Here is a 16,096-nt window from a genome sequence, read left to right as displayed (position 1 = left end):
CTTTCTTTAAGCACTCTATGTCAGAGATTGCTTTTTCTCTTATAGTACTGACCTATGAATCCTACAGTTACAACCTTGTTTGTTTACATAATTTTAGCATTATTCGAACAGTCGATGGTAAACTACTACACAAGTACAAACATCCAGCTGGAGTGTTTGGCTGTGACTGGAGCCAAAACAACAAGTAAGTTCTCATTTCCTAAATAATAATTATGTTCCGAAGAGTGAGTAAAACAAAACAAAACAAAACAACAAAATTACATCTACTCACATAGATAGAACCTATTCTCCTCGAATACTTACCTACAAAAGAGGAGCCTTGTAATGACTCACTTGTTTTGGCTATTTATAATCCACGATCCTTTCATGTATGACTGAAGAATAGTGATTCATTGCCCTCAAAATAAACTTAGAATACACTGGGGAAACAACATACTGCTAAGAAATAAAACGATTTGAATGTGAGACTCTAGAGTAGAAATGTCCTTCCTTTTTAAATTTCTTCTGGATGTCTACGCAGTTCTGCATTGGCTTTCTTCCGCCTCCAGCTTGTGCTACACCCTCTGCTCTGCATGATTTCCCAAGACATCGAGGTTCAGTGGGTGGATTTGAAAGGCAGGCTTGTGTGAGAACTACTTATCCTATAATAATCAGCTTTCATTTCAAATGAAATCCAAGTAAAGTTCCACTAAAATTGGACTTCCAACTGACTGAATTTCAAAGAATTTGTACTTTGTATTTAAAAGCTCCTTTTGATAAGGTATAGTGTGTTTTAAAATGAAGCTTTCTTAAGGTGTTGCCAAAAACCACATGAATTCCTTCATGTTTCCCTGTACTAAATGAAGAAGACATAAATAAATGTTAAAAACATGTTTTCTGAGTCAAGTAACATCCAGTACAAAATAATGGACCTGTGTTTCTACCAGTATGTATGCTGCGGTAGATAACAGAGTGTCTTGGCACATACCCAGGTGATACACAAAATTAGATGATGACCAAGCCACCCTCCCTCCATCATTTCTTAAAGACTAAAAATCGATGACAACAAAAGCCACCATGCAGGGGGCCTCAGTGTTTTGTTTTGTTTTTCACACTCTGTCACTTCACAGTTCCTAGGTTCCTTGTTGTTGTTGTTGTTATTGTTGTTGTTTTGTTGTTTTTTTCAGTCAGTCACCAATACTGGTTATACTTGTATGAAAAGTGAGGCAGAGAAGCAGACTCAAGCTCAGCAGGCTGAGACTGCTCTATTGAGAAGGCAAGGAGTCCCAATCTTTCCATGGCACAAGGTGGATCACATTTCAAAGGGCTCGGGTCATCCCCACACATCCCCACAGCCCCCTCATACATACTCTCATAAACACTCACACACACACACACACACACACACACACACACATGATCAGGTTGCAGATACAGCTCAGAGGTAGGGTGCTGGCTCAGCATGTGAGGCCCTAGAACATCTATGTCCAGTACAGAGGACAAAAGGAAACCACAGATCTACACCCATGATTCCTATGGGCCAATCCATGAATATTCTCCTCACTAATGTTGTTCCCCTTTATTTAAAATTCTGTTCCCTGTCATTCTTTACCTAAGGTTAGACATAGATAATATCTACCTGAATACCAGTAAAAAAAAAAAAAAAAACCTACTTTTACAATTTTTATTATTTATTCTTTGAAATCTTTATATATGTGTACAGTATATTTTTTTATTTTATTTCCCATTCTTCAGCCTTTCTCCTTCTCCGACAAACAACCCCTCCCAACTCCACATCCTGCTAACAAATACTGCATAGAAAACGTTTTCATGACATCAGAATTCTATTGATTTTCCCATAAAATGTGCTGCAGTGCATACGACCAATTGTACCATTGGGTACATATTGACTTTTTTCTCACTCATGTTTGTTGTTCTAACTTGCTTTATTTTGTGGTAATAAACACCATGCGCTAAAGCACCTCGAGGAGATAGGAGCTCATTTCATCTGGCAAGTTCATGACTGAGGAAAGTTAGGGCAGGAAACTGGAGGAAGGAACCGAATCAAACCCTGGACAGGAGGGGCTTTACTAGCTTGCTTCCTGATGCGCATTCAGCTACATTTTTTTTAATTAGATATTTTCTTTATTTACATGTCATATGATTTCTCCTTTACCAGTGTCCCCTCCAAAAAAAACAAAAACCAAAAACCAAACCAAAACAAAAACAACAACAAGAACAAACTCCTGTTCCCTCTCCCCTCCCCCTGCTCACCACCCTACCCTCTCCCGCCTACTGGCGCTGGCATTCCCCTACACTAGGGCACAGAACCTTCACAGGGTCAAGGGCCTCTCCTCACATTGATGACCGACTTCGACATCCTACTAAACATATGCTGCCGGAGCAATCAGTCCCACCATGTATACTCTTGGTTGGTGGTTGAGTCCCTGGGAGCTCTGAGGGTACTAGTTAGTTCTTATTGTTGTTCGTCCTAAGGGGCTGCAAACCCTTCAGCTCCTTGGGTCCTTTCTCTAACTCCTTCATTGGGGACCCTGTACTCAGTTCAATGGATGACTGTGAGCCTCTACTTCTGTATTAGTTGGGTACTGTCAGTGCCTCTCAGGAGAGAGCTATATCAGGCTGGATTGTCCTTCCTTCAGTCTCTGCTCCATAGTTAGTCTCTGCAACTCCTTCCATTGGGTATTTTGTTCCCCCTTCCAGATACACTGAAACTAATAGAAAAGAAAGTGGGGAAGAGCCTCGAGCACATAGGTACAGGGGAAAATTTCCTAAACAGAACACCAATAGCTTATGCTCTAAGATCAAGAATTGACAAATGGGACCTCAGCTACATTTCTTATGCTGCCCTATCACCTATCCAGGATTAGTACCCCCAAAGAGAGGGCTCAGCTCTCTTACACCAATTAGAGATCAAGAGCCCATCCCTACCCCAGCACATACACAATGGAGGACTGCCTGGTCTGGCCTCAGTGGAAGATACACCTAGCCCTTGGGAAACTTCAGGCCCCAGGGAATGAGGAGGTCTGGAGGGGTGAGGATGGGGGTGGGGAGTGGTCTCCTCTTGGAGATGGGGGAGGAGGAATGGGATGAGGAGCCACCATTGGAGGGCAGAATGGGAGGGGATAATGACTGAACTGTAAAAAAGATTAAGCCGAGCAGTGGGGGCACACACCTTTAATTCATTCCAGCACTTGAGAAGAAAAGGCAGGAGGATTTCTGAGTTCGTGGTTAGCCTGGTCTACAGAGTGAATTCCAGGACAGCCAGGGCTACACAGAGAAACCCTGTCTCGAAAAACAAAACAAAACAACAACAATAAAAAAAGATTAAAGAATCATCATCATCATCATCATTATCTGAAAGAAAGTAGAGATCAAGAAAATTCCCTGTAGACATGCCCATGGGACAGTGTGATGGTGGCAGTCCTTGCTCAGAGGTGCCTTCTTCCTAAGTGTGACAAGTTGACAATCAAGGCTGCCTGTCACAATGGTGTCCAGTCTTTATATATCAAAAAACCACATTATCATGTCATCTACAAAGTTTACACAAGAACTGCTCAATTGAGTTATAAAAAAGGGGGGGGAGGGAAAGTTGCAGTTAAAAAAAAAAATCTCACAATGTTTTGAGTAACTCTATGATTTTGTATCAGGCCACACATTCATAGCTATCCTAAGCTACTTGGAGCCAATGGGGTACTTGTTGGCTGTGCCTACCAGGGTAAACTCTATGAGATCACTGAATGTTTTATGTTGTGGTCAGCAAAATATTCTTAGGAAAATACAGTCCCAAAGTGTATGATTTCATTCTTCTCTCTAGGAGGAAGAGCCTGCTTTGATACTGGTTACAGTAGCTGCCCCATGAGCAGACTTGTGTCTGGCAGGCTCATCATTCCCACAGCTTTGCCTAGTACCCATAGTTTCTTCCCTAGCTCAGTTTTGATCATCTGGTACAAGTAGAGTTGCCCTGTTACTATTGTGACAATGAATAAATTAAAGCATTGTTTTATAGTTCCGTGGCATTCTTGTTTGCATCTAGTAGAGTTTAAACTGGATGGAAGAGGGCACCAAAAAGAAGGGAAAGGTGAAGGCGGCTTACTGCAATAGTCTTTGTCAGCCATAAGCTTTCCAGCTCTTTCCAGGGGAAATGGTCTCTGTACCCATTACACACACACACACACACACACACACACACACACACACACACACAAAGAAAAGAAAAGAGATTTTCATGTTATTATTAGAACTGTGACATTATAAAAATTTTTAGTACTAATTAATCGATGGTCATATTTTAACATTCCATTGGTGGCATTTCAGAGACATGATAGCCACTGGCTGTGAAGACAAAAACGTCCGTGTCTTTTATGTAGCCACAAGCTCTAATCAGCCTTTGAAAGTATTTAGTGGGCACACAGCAAGAGTGTTCCATGTTAAGTGGTCTCCTCTGAGGGAAGGAATTCTCTGCAGTGGTTCTGATGATGGGTACGTATGTTTGAATTCTCATTTTCACGTCCTTTAAATCCTAAACTTACAGTTTCTCAGAACTTCATATGTAATATTAATAAGTTATTTATGGAGAAATATAAAATAGTGCTTAACATACAAACAAATAAGGGGGATAAAATAAGTTTAAAAACTAAATTAAATCTTATCCTGCCACTGGATTCCTGATTTCAATTTTTCTGTTGTTTATTTTGCCCAATGTGGATCGTAGTTTCTTCCTCAAGAATGTTCATAGAAAATAATTTTGAAGTAAAAGAAGATCTGAAACAAATCTTTATAAAACAGAATAATTTATAACTTTTTGTCTTTAATGTAGAAAACATTTGCACTCTCAGGAAAACTGGCATGAAAAATTAACTATAAATCTTGGCATAAAGCAAAACATTAGAAACAAGAGTAATTTTATACTTTTTACTCTTGGTGAGTTTCTGAAATCTCCTGTTCATATTTTCTTTTTGGATGTAGTTTGTTTAGTCACTATCTAAAAAGAAGATAAAGTTATGTTAAAAATAATCTTACTTTGTACAAATACAAGTCATAGTGATCAATACCAACAGATTTATATCGAATACCTGGGGATTCTCACCTTCACTCCTTTCCGTTAAATTCCAATTAGCTAGGAAAAGTTATTTGAAATGTGACTTTCAGTATGATTATCCTATGAAGTTGAGTATACTTTTATTGGTGAGGTTATTCCAATTTCTCCACATAAACTTTATTACTAAATTTTGTTCTGAATGAAAAATAGTGTCATCTTATAGTTGTCTGAGGTATATTCTTTAAAAAACATCATTTTACTGACTTATGATGCAATTATGCTTTTACTAAATTCAGCTTGGTATTCCCAAAGGAGTCATCATTAGCATAGGTGACATTTACACATCTCGAATGTGTCTCCCACACTTAAAACAACATGTCCTCAGTATGCTAGTTAGCCTTTATATATGTAGCAGTTATATTAAACCCATTCTCACTTATTTATTTATATACATCCTGAAACATCTTATTTTCTTTCTTTTGATTTAAAATCTTTCATGTAATACATTTGAGCCTTCTCCAGCTCCTCCAGTATCTCTCTTACCTTCCTACTTTTGCAACTTCATGTTCTCTCTTTCTCCTATCTCTCAAACCAAAACTAAAAACAAAACAAGCACATAAAAAGTATACAAAAAATACCAAAAACAAATTTAAAAATTTCTGAAACACCATGTTTTCCGGTAATAAAATACCAGTAAAAGTTAAGAAAAAGGATTTGGGACTAGATAGCCCTAACATACCCCTTTATGTCTGCTGTAAAGAGAAAATTCACATGTATAAGACATAAAATGCTTTTTAAAGATTATATTGTTTGACATGTATGGGTGTGTTTTGCTTCTATCTGGGCACCGTGTACATGTTTGTTGCCCAAGGAGGCCAGAAGAGGGCATCAGATCACAGAGAGAGGGAGTTATTGGTGGCTATGAGCCATCTTGTGGTTACTAGGAGTTGAATCAATATCTTCCCGAACAGTACCTCTTACTCTTAACAACTCTGAGCCATCTCTCCAGCTCCATAAAAATGCTTTTTAAACACACTAAAAACAAACAAACAAATAAACAAAAAGTTGTGTTCCATTGAGACAATGTTAATATTTTGAATAAGTTATAATTTAGACATAAAATTGTCTTTCAGCTCTGTTCGAATCTGGGATTATACTCAAGATGCTTGCATAAACATTCTGAATGGACATACTGCACCCGTGAGGGGATTGATGTGGAATACTGAGATTCCATACCTACTAATCTCGGGAAGCTGGGACTACACTATCAAAGTATGGGATACTCGAGGAGGAGTTTGCCTAGATACTGTGTATGATCATGGTGCAGACGTTTATGGTAAACCCTTTTCCATGTGTTTGTTATTTTGATGTAATTATGATGCTTATTTTTTGAGCAATGCAATATTTTTAAATAAGCTGCAGCATTTCATTTTGAAATGACATTTTTCCCACAATGGAGTAAACGTGTTTATTTTCTATAAACCTATTAGAATCACCACAACATAGCCAAAGAAGACGTTATGGATTATTCAGAATATATTCGTTAGCATATGAAGCTCATTCAGCAGGAATTGAGTTTCTGTACACATGTGTGGCAAGTACATATGCAGGTTAGATCCTGTCACTTCCCTTACTCCAGATCATGAAATTGATAGTGCTGATAAAACTTATCTAACCATTATCCTATTTGGGGGTATCACGGGCAATGTTTGTTTCTTGATTAGCTGTTAGTTCAATTAAGCTCATGATAGAAAGCAAACTACCCATTTGTATTTCTATTTTCTGTTATTCTTAAGCCTTACTGGGAGTCGTAGAGAAAAAAGACCAAATTGGTGCACTCACCACTGTATGCTTTCCTTCCGTGGTCTTCTACTTGAGGTTGTGTAGCCCCGCCCCTAGATGAAGGACAGCCGGCAGTCTGACTGCTGAAAGGAAGAGAATCGGGGTTCTGTTCCAAAGACGAAAATCTAGTCGGTCATCCAGTCTCCAATAGATAAACACATGTCTATACAGGCAACACAAAATAGGATCAGTAGGTTATGTGTGTATACAAACGTACACATATATACATAGAAAGTAATAAATACAGAGGAATACATCTGAATCTGAGCAGTAAGGAGTGTTGGCGGGGTGGAAGGCTATAGTACACATAAATTTATATATATACCATTTTCTGATGTCTAAAGTTAAAGGTATTTTCATTTTGAAACCTGAACTTTCATTTATTCATCTGTTAATTCATAGATTTCAGGAACCCTAATAGAATTACAGTATACTTACTGCTTAACCAAATGAAATTTTGTTTTCTCATAATCATACATTTCTAACTATATTTACAGAATATTCTAAGCATTGTATTACCTTCTTGTATCAATTAGATACAAGTAGAAACCTGGCTTAGAGAACCTCTGAGTTACTCATGTTCCTTCATAACTTCAATTTTGTCATAGTTTAATAAAAAAGTACATAAACTTTTTAAAAAAGCATTTCCTAGGTTTCCTTTTGTTAAAAAAGGCTTATTTTTTTTTCCATCAGGTTTAACTTGCCATCCAAGTCGTCCCTTCACGATGGCTTCCTGCTCCCGAGATTCTACAGTGAGACTCTGGTCATTAATACCTTTAATCACCCCTTTACAAATAAATATTCTGGCAGACAGATCTTGGGACGAGATTATCGGGAACACTGGTATTGAATATGTGCATGCACTTGATCTTATCTTTAAATAGTATTTTCTAAGTAAGCATCCTCAGTGAACCATCTCTTTTCATCAGATAGTGCAATACAACAAGACTCTCATCCTCTGCTCTGCGGCAAAGTGTCAAGAGACATTAAACAAGAAGTAGAAAAACTAACATGCAACCCTCGGCTGAAAAAACTAAGACTGTTTTCAGAATGTCTATCAGTAAGTATTATAGCCATCATGAGTCACCACAACTATTATCTTTAAACTGTACCCTGTTTACATTCACCATCCCCGCTCACTCCATGAATTTTAACAGTATCTGTACAATATTAGAGAGAAGATCTAAAGCCAGAAAAAAATAAATGAGAATGTGCGTTTAGTTTGCTGTTATTTTTCTTTTAATTTAGAGAACTGTATGTTATGATACCTCTGAAGGAATAAAATACTAGGAGGTATTTCTTTTCTGTGCTATTGTCTTTGATTATCCTGTACCTACTTCCAGCCTCCAGGTGGCAGTGACAACTTGTGGAACTTGGTGGCCGTGATTAAAGGACAAGATGACAGCTTGCTTCCTCAGAACTACTGCAAAGGAATGATGCATTTGAAACACCTGATCAAATTTAGAACTGTAAGTGAAGCGCACAAGCACAGTATACTCAAACAAAAATTTCTGTTTTTTAACTATTAAAGTAAAATTGCTGGTAGGCTGAAATAAACACGGAAAAGGTAAAATAGTAAAACCAACACTGAAAATATGAATTATTTAAGAAGAGGTTAAGGTGGCCATGGGTTGTGTTAGATTGAATTCCATGAGTCTGCAAGTTGAATTTGGACACCATGAAAAGTTTTATCTTTACCTTGTGACCTCAGGTGATTATAGCCTATGAACTCTCATGACTTATGTCTGAAAGAATATACTTCATCAACAATAAAAGCTTCCCTGGGAACTAAAAATAAAAAAGCAACAGTTTATATATTTTAATGATATATAAATAGTTCAAACAGCAAGAAAACCATACTAGGAATAAAATGTGATGATTACCTTCATAAAAAGAGAATTCTTAAGTCACAAATGAAATACTCAATAATTATTTTAGAAGCACATTTACAATATTGGAGATTGGAGGGCATTTTTATATATCCAACCAGTTGTGTCTCAGCACCTTTGTCCTCTGCAATTCTAATACCCTACACTGTGAAGGAGTAAGGGCAGTAAGAATGGGACTTCTATTCTTTTTTCTCAAATGTATGTTAGATATTCTAGGACAATGAGACAGACCTCTTCCAAAGTGCGTACTCCATGAACTGGTCAAAACATTGCAATGACTATCATATCCTACAGATAAAAGTATCGCATTCAGAGGATGGAGGGATGGCTCAGAGGTTAAAACCACTGGCTGCTCTTCCAGAGGTCCTGACTTCACCCAGCAACCACATGGTGGCTCATGACCACCATGACTAAAGTGAAATCTGGTGCCCTCTTCTGGTGTGTAGGCATACATGCATGCAGAATACTGTATACTAAACAAATAAATACTTTAAAAAATATATCCCATTCAAACATTTAACTCCCAATACTGCATGTTTTAAGAGTATCTGTTCTACTCATTTATACACTTACATTTTTTTTCAGTCAGAAGCCCAAGAACTGACGACAATCAAGATGTCTAAATTTGGTGGTGGCATTGGTGCACCTACTAAGGAGAAAAAACTGAAGGAAGCTGCTGAAATCCACCTGAGATTAGGACAAATTCAGAGATACTGTGAACTCATGGTCGAACTTGGAGAGGTAGTGTGCTATTCAAGGGAAAGTAGTGTGTCTAACACAGCAGCCCACACAATAGGGGAATGAGTTATTCCATATAGAAGTCAACTTTGCCGTATAAAATTCCTTTTTTGCCAAGCTCATGACAGGTGTACACCACACGGAAACAGTAAAGTGGGGTGTCCAGGCTAACAGTAGCGACCCCAGTTAGGAACACCTATGTCCCATGCCAGACTTACAAATCATAAATTTTGGTGTGCAGTTCAGCCATCTGTACCTACTCTTATTAGCTAGCCTGGATATTCTCATCTATGCAGAAATTGGGAAATTGCTGCCAAGATCTTTAATGTATGTGTGTTAGCTGATATCCTCAGAGCAGGATGTTTTCCACTTCTCACAACTAGATTTATTTAACCACATGACAGGGACTTTCATACTTTCTAAAGAAGACTAAAGCAACGAGCACAGATTTCACAAAAGCTTAGAGTACTATGTATAAATACAATTTAGAAAATAGCCTTCCTTTGATAGGTGGGTACTGACTGAAATGAAATATGGAGACAGCAGGGGCTTCTAGTCTTGGACCTGGTTGCATGGTTATGAAAGTTCATTAGTCTTTCACCTTCTTATTTAAAAAATGTATTTTAGATTAGGACAAATTACCTCTCTATCACAACAAAATGAAGGGTATGGTGGCAAGAATACAACACATTATTACTTTTTAAGAACCTCTAGGTTACTAACATTTCTATTACAAAGTCTGGTATTAAGAACACATATGTTCCTTTTTGTGAGTGCTCCATAGCCTCAGTAACAGTGTCAGGCCTTGGTGCCTCCCCTTGAGCTGGATCCCACTTTGGGCCTGTCACAGGACCCTCTTTTCCTCAGGCTCCTTTCCATTTCCTTCCCTGCAGTTCTTTCAGGCAGGAACAATTATGGATCAGAGTTTTGAGGCAACACCATCCCTCACTTGATGCCCTGTCTTTCTGCTGGAGGTGGACTCTACAAGTTCCTTCTCCCTACTATAGGGTATTTCATCTAAGGTCCCTCCTTTTGAGTCCTGAGAATCTCTCACCTCCCAGGTCTCTGGTGCATTCTGCAGGGTACCCTCCAACCTCCTACCTCCTGAGGTTGCCTGTTTCCATTCTTTCTGCCGGCCCTCAGGAATTTCAGTCCTTCTCCCCAACCCAGTCCTAAGATCATGTTCACCTCTCCGTATGACCCCCATCCCCTTTCTCTCCCAGGTCCCTCCCTCCACCCTTGTGGTTGCTTTCTTCTCCCTCCCAAGTGGGACTGAGGCATCCTCACTTAGGCCCTTCAGCTTGTTGAGTTCTGCAAGCTGTATCTTAGGTATTCGGCCCTTTTTTTTTCCATCCCCAAAGACCCAACAAGCAGCTGAGTCATCTGCACCCAACCAATGGACAGAAGCTGCTGGCCCCTGCCTGTGATTGCATTAGGGGAAAGCTGGAAGAAGCCGAGGACCCTGTAGGAGGAACAGCAGTCTCAATTAACCTGGACCCCTGAGATCTGTCAGACACTGGACCACCAACCAAGCCACATACACCAGTTGATATGAGGCCCCCAACACATATACAGCAGACGTCTGCCAGGTCTGGGTTTAGTCAGAGAAGATACACCTGACCCTCAAGAGACTGGACGCCCCAGGAAGTTTAGAGGTCTGGTGAGGTGGGAGTGAGGGATAGGGACATCCTGGAGGAGCCAAAGTGGGGCAGGGATGTGGAACAGTCAGAGGGTGGACTCAGAGGGGAATAAAATCTGGAGTTTAAATTTAAAAAAAAAAAAAAAAAACAGTAACAAAACAAAACAAAAACAAAACAAAACAAAACAAAAAAAAACATATGTAGGACCCAGAGAAGGCTCAATGGTTTGGAATGCTTGCTTCTCTCCCAGGGCTAGAATTTGGTTACATCATGTTCACAACCACCCATACCTCCAGCTCCAGGGGCTCTGATGGCCTACACTGACATACAAAGATCCATAAATAAAAATCTATCAAAAACAAAGGAACACGTAAATAGCATTAGTAAAAATTAAACATGCAGTTGGTTAAAGTATATCAAAATGCAATTTAACCCACCTTTTTATAACTCTTGATTAACTTAAACAATGAATTGCAGATTGACCCAAAATAATAAAACATCCTGTATTACAACAAAGGTACTTAAAAGTATTCAAAAATGCTAAAAAAATTTTACTTGTCACATAGTGATAATTTGATTAAATGTTAAATTTTCAACAAGGCCTTAAAAGTCAGGGTGACAAATGAGTCAATGAATTTGGGGAGAAGGGTGCAATTCTTTGCAAAGGTTTGCTTCTGTATGTCATCCTAAACTCTCTTAACACGTTCTCAGTTGGGAATCTGTTTATGAAGCTATATAGTATTCTGCTGAGCACATTCTTATGAACTTGACAATCCCTGAAATTCTTCTTGGATTCTTCAACCGTCTGAGTGCTTATAAGTCCTTGTCATCACCGCTTACAAGTTCTACTACAGTAACTTAATACTAAGGGATTAGGGAAGCATTTGACCTTTGAACTTACAAAGATTTATTTATTTATTTTTTATTGAAACAGCTTAGTGAATTCAAAGTTTATCTACATTTCAACTTTTATTCTTCCATTCCCCCTACAATATTTTGTTTTAAGTAAAAGCATATTTAAGGTACCTTTTAAATCACATGATTTAAATATTCAGTTTTAAAAATGATTCATTCAAAATTTAGCATATCATACATACCAACATATGTGAAAATGTATACACACAAAAATCAATATATTATTTATTTAAAATTTGCCTTATAGTTGTTAAGTAAATTACCAGTCTTGTAGCCTCAAAGGCACTATAAATCCCAGTGTTTTGGAAAGGCTTACATAAAATGAAGTTTTTATTTATACAGTGATATTTTAAAAATCTTTTATTTTCTAGTACTTTATTAGACCTCAAACATGTATTTGAAGTTACAATAATAATCAGTTTTGATTTAATAATGAGTTTCTTCACATGCTATCCAAGTTATAAAATATGACAGGTTTTCATTTTAAAGGAAGCAATGATGGTAAAAAACATTTATACAATAAATATGATAGAATTGTGACATTTATTCAACAAGCTGATTCCTCTTTCTAAGATTATAATAAGATTTTTTTCTGAAATAATACAATATAATTTATTTTATTTTACAATAAGTTGGTATTTATTCCCTTTGGACTATACTGAATAGTTTAGAAGTATATTCTTGATAATTTGATAATTTTAAAAATTGTTTATTACTAAAACAAATTCTAAGAGGTTTGCTTAGAATTATGTAATGCTATCTAAATATGTATATTCTGGTCTTTGTTTAATTTTGTAGTGGGACAAAGCTCTATCAGTTGCACCTGGGGTCTCTGTGAAATACTGGAGAAAATTAATGCAGAGGTAAAGCCAACAGTCCATGTCCAAAGTTATATATTGTGATAGAAAGAACATATAAACAGAGCAGGAGTTCTTAATATTTCTTATATCTATATTATATTAAATAGTAAAATGATTTTTACATGCAACTGTAATAATTAGATGAGTGGAAAAGGAAGCAAGCCTTAACTGCTCTGAACCTTTTGAACATTTAAGGTTTTTATCTTGATCCTAAGACCAACAGAAGACATTAAAGGATTTTAAATAGGGTAGAAAGAGACCAGATCAAATTTCCATATTGAAAATTCACATAAGATGAAGAATATGGCAGACTGAAGAAGGTCAGCGGCAGATAGGAGAGCAGCAGAGTGATGCCTGCTCCTTCTCCTCTGAAGGAGTGGCAACAGAGCAGCATTGGAGCCTTACGCAGTGAGTGATAGGGAAGAAGGAGATGGTCCAACAGCTCCGACACACTTAGCAGTGGAGCCTTATACAGTGATGAGGAAGAAGTCAGGCCAGCAGCTCCAACATACATAACTGTTAAAATGAACTGGCTTTACTAATAGACACTAAGGACTACTGAAATATATTTTGGGCTTTAGACTTGAAAAAAAAATAGACATATGTTTTGGCTACTGACTGAGATTTCAAAACAAAGAAAAGTACCAAGAAAAACTTAGGAGTGTTTGAATTAAGTAACACAAAATATCATGAGCTCTCTTTGAGGTTCTTGAGCTGAATATTTCCTTGTTATTTTCATAGTAATATAAAATAAGTAATATTACTTATTTAGCCCATATAAGAAATTTGGACCATACAAGGATATTATTTTTCTTTGCAAAAGTTTTAAAAACTCAAAAGCTTTGGGTATTTAATAGATGAAGCAAGGTTAGAATATGCCGAATAGAACAGGGGGAGAAATGAATAGACAGATTTTAAAGCAGAAAATATTTCCAACTGTATTCATCTTCAAAAGCCAATAAGCTAACTTTCTGTTTTACTTCTTAAATGTACTCAGTTGTAAGAATGATTGCCCAGAGTGCACAAACCCCTGGCAATGATCTCTAGAGTACTATAAATTGAGCGTGTCTGCAATCCCATCAGTCTGGACATGAAAATAGAAGGAATTATTCTCAGCTAAATAGTGAGTTCAAGACTAGATTGAGTTACATATAACCTTTTCTCTAAATAGATAGGTAAGTAACTAAATAGGTAGATGATAGATACATAGATAGATAGGTAGATAGGTAGGTAGATAGATAGATAGATAGATAGATAGATAGATAGATACATGCATAAATCAATATACAGATGCATAAAAATAGAGATAGATAGATAGATGGATAGACTGTATTTTATTGAGCTTTTATTTGCATTCAATACATGATCTACTTTTAGAGTATACTTAAGTCTTTATAAAACCTAAAATATTTAGACATGTGTTTTTAAAATATCAGTCCAGTTGACAAATATTAAAACTAATATTTTAATTAAATTTGATATATAAAAGTTGTCTTTATTTCTTTAGGAGAGCTGACCAGTTAATTCAGGAAGATAAAGATGATGTTATTCCATACTGTATAGCCACTGGTGATGTGAAAAAGCTTGTCAATTTTTTTGTGTCCAGGGGTCAGCTTAAAGAAGCACTGCTTATTGCACAGGTATAATAGCCTAAGCATGCTGGGTGCATTGGTGGGTGGTTATGAGGAATGGAGAAAGCTATGTAGGTCAGTTTCATGTGATGGACAATCACAGATGGCTCCTTGTACTCAGCTCACTTTCCCAGCCTTCTACCTCAATATTCCTAGTGTGTTCACATTGAATTTATTCTAGACTTTTTACTCAAAGGTGTCTTGACTGACAACTATCTCCGAGCTCTGAACATCACGCTTAAAGTTAAACTATGTCTTGTTACAGTTACTTGACAATTTATGTTAATACTCACAGTGGGGTTAATGTTTCTTTTTAAAAAGAGTTCTAGGGTTATTTCCAAGACATACTACAAACTCCAAACATGGTTTAAGTATAATTTATCCAAAACAATAGCCTGGGCCCAGCAAGACAGATCAGTGTCTTAAAAGTACTTTCTACACAAGCCCCACAACCTGAGTTTGATTTCTGAAACTCACAAAGCTCTGTGGTTGTTGTGGCTGTCAATATCCAAGCACTGTTACTTCAAGATGGGAGGCTGAGACAAGATAATCAGCAAGAAGCTAGAGTATGTGCAGTACAGGGCAGGGACAGAAACTAGAGAGAGTAAGCTTCAAATCAAGGTAGAAGCAGAGAACTGACACCGGCAATGCTGTGTTCTGCACGCCCGTACACCATACACATAGAGACACACAGACTCACACAGACAGACACACACACACACACACACAGGTGGGCGGTAAGTATGTCATCTTTCAAAAATAACCCAATGTTGGTTATTTTCCTCCAATTGTATTCTAGGCTGCCTGTGAGGGAAATATACAAAACTTACATGTTTCTACACCAAAAGGAGCTTCAAATTCTGAAGATATCTACAAAGAAGACTGTAATGAGTGAGTTATGTGCCTTTGTTCCACATCTTTGTTTTATGGTTGTTTTCCCTTTAGAAGTGTTGAAGGTGAGGTAGTTCAGCGTTCCTTTGTGAAATGAGCACTTGATGTCTAGCCTCAAATGTATTTACTGCTGTCCTCTAGTTCCGTGACAAAAATGCATCCCTATGAATGAACACTCTTGGGTAGGTAGACACAGCTTTCACACACTCATAGAGCTCCCAGGGGGAGACCAATGGGGATACCTAACTGCTTTGAAAATAGATCAAGACATAAAGTGGAAGAGGGTGTGGCTTTGTCATAAAACGCAAAATACATGCTATCAAAAACATCTAGGTAACCCCTTTTTGCAAGTGTCAGTGCCTAGAATATCATGTATTATTTTTAAAGAAGAAACTTGTTAGCAAAAGGTTACAACTTAAAATTGTGTAGACATTCAACTTTTTCCTTAAATTGTTTTGCTTATCTGTCTTTCCTATGACTCTTCTGATATAGATATATATATAGAGAGAGATAGATAGATAGATAGATAGATAGATAGATAGATAGATCGATAGATAGATAGGCTAATATATATATTAGCCTATCTACCATGTAGCAAACAATTGCAAAATGTTAAACATATGTTAAACATGTGCTTTTTATGTGCCTTAGC

At 37.4% G+C, this 16,096-nt stretch overlaps 1 protein-coding gene across 7 annotated transcripts in view; it reads left to right on the top strand.

Annotated features, from left to right (window-relative positions):
- Wdr17 (WD repeat domain 17) overlaps positions 1 to 16,096 on the top strand; it is a 100,281-nt gene that overhangs the window by 62,200 nt on the left and 21,985 nt on the right. For all 7 annotated transcript variants that reach the window (XM_031339834.1, XM_031339833.1, XM_031339832.1 and 4 more), the window contains 10 exons: positions 98 to 184; positions 4,315 to 4,479; positions 6,172 to 6,374; positions 7,574 to 7,723; positions 7,810 to 7,940; positions 8,224 to 8,349; positions 9,355 to 9,510; positions 12,861 to 12,925; positions 14,430 to 14,562; positions 15,353 to 15,444. In XM_031339834.1, the coding sequence (XP_031195694.1) occupies positions 98 to 184; positions 4,315 to 4,479; positions 6,172 to 6,374; positions 7,574 to 7,723; positions 7,810 to 7,940; positions 8,224 to 8,349; positions 9,355 to 9,510; positions 12,861 to 12,925; positions 14,430 to 14,562; positions 15,353 to 15,444 (1,308 nt within the window). The remainder of the gene's footprint in view (positions 1 to 97; positions 185 to 4,314; positions 4,480 to 6,171; positions 6,375 to 7,573; positions 7,724 to 7,809; positions 7,941 to 8,223; positions 8,350 to 9,354; positions 9,511 to 12,860; positions 12,926 to 14,429; positions 14,563 to 15,352; positions 15,445 to 16,096) is intronic.

The sequence above is a fragment of the Mastomys coucha genome, unplaced genomic scaffold, assembly GCF_008632895.1.
Source record: "Mastomys coucha isolate ucsf_1 unplaced genomic scaffold, UCSF_Mcou_1 pScaffold22, whole genome shotgun sequence".
Taxonomy (NCBI): domain Eukaryota; kingdom Metazoa; phylum Chordata; class Mammalia; order Rodentia; family Muridae; genus Mastomys; species Mastomys coucha.
Note: the sequence above shows the minus strand (reverse complement) of the source record. Positions and strands in the feature narration are given on the sequence as shown.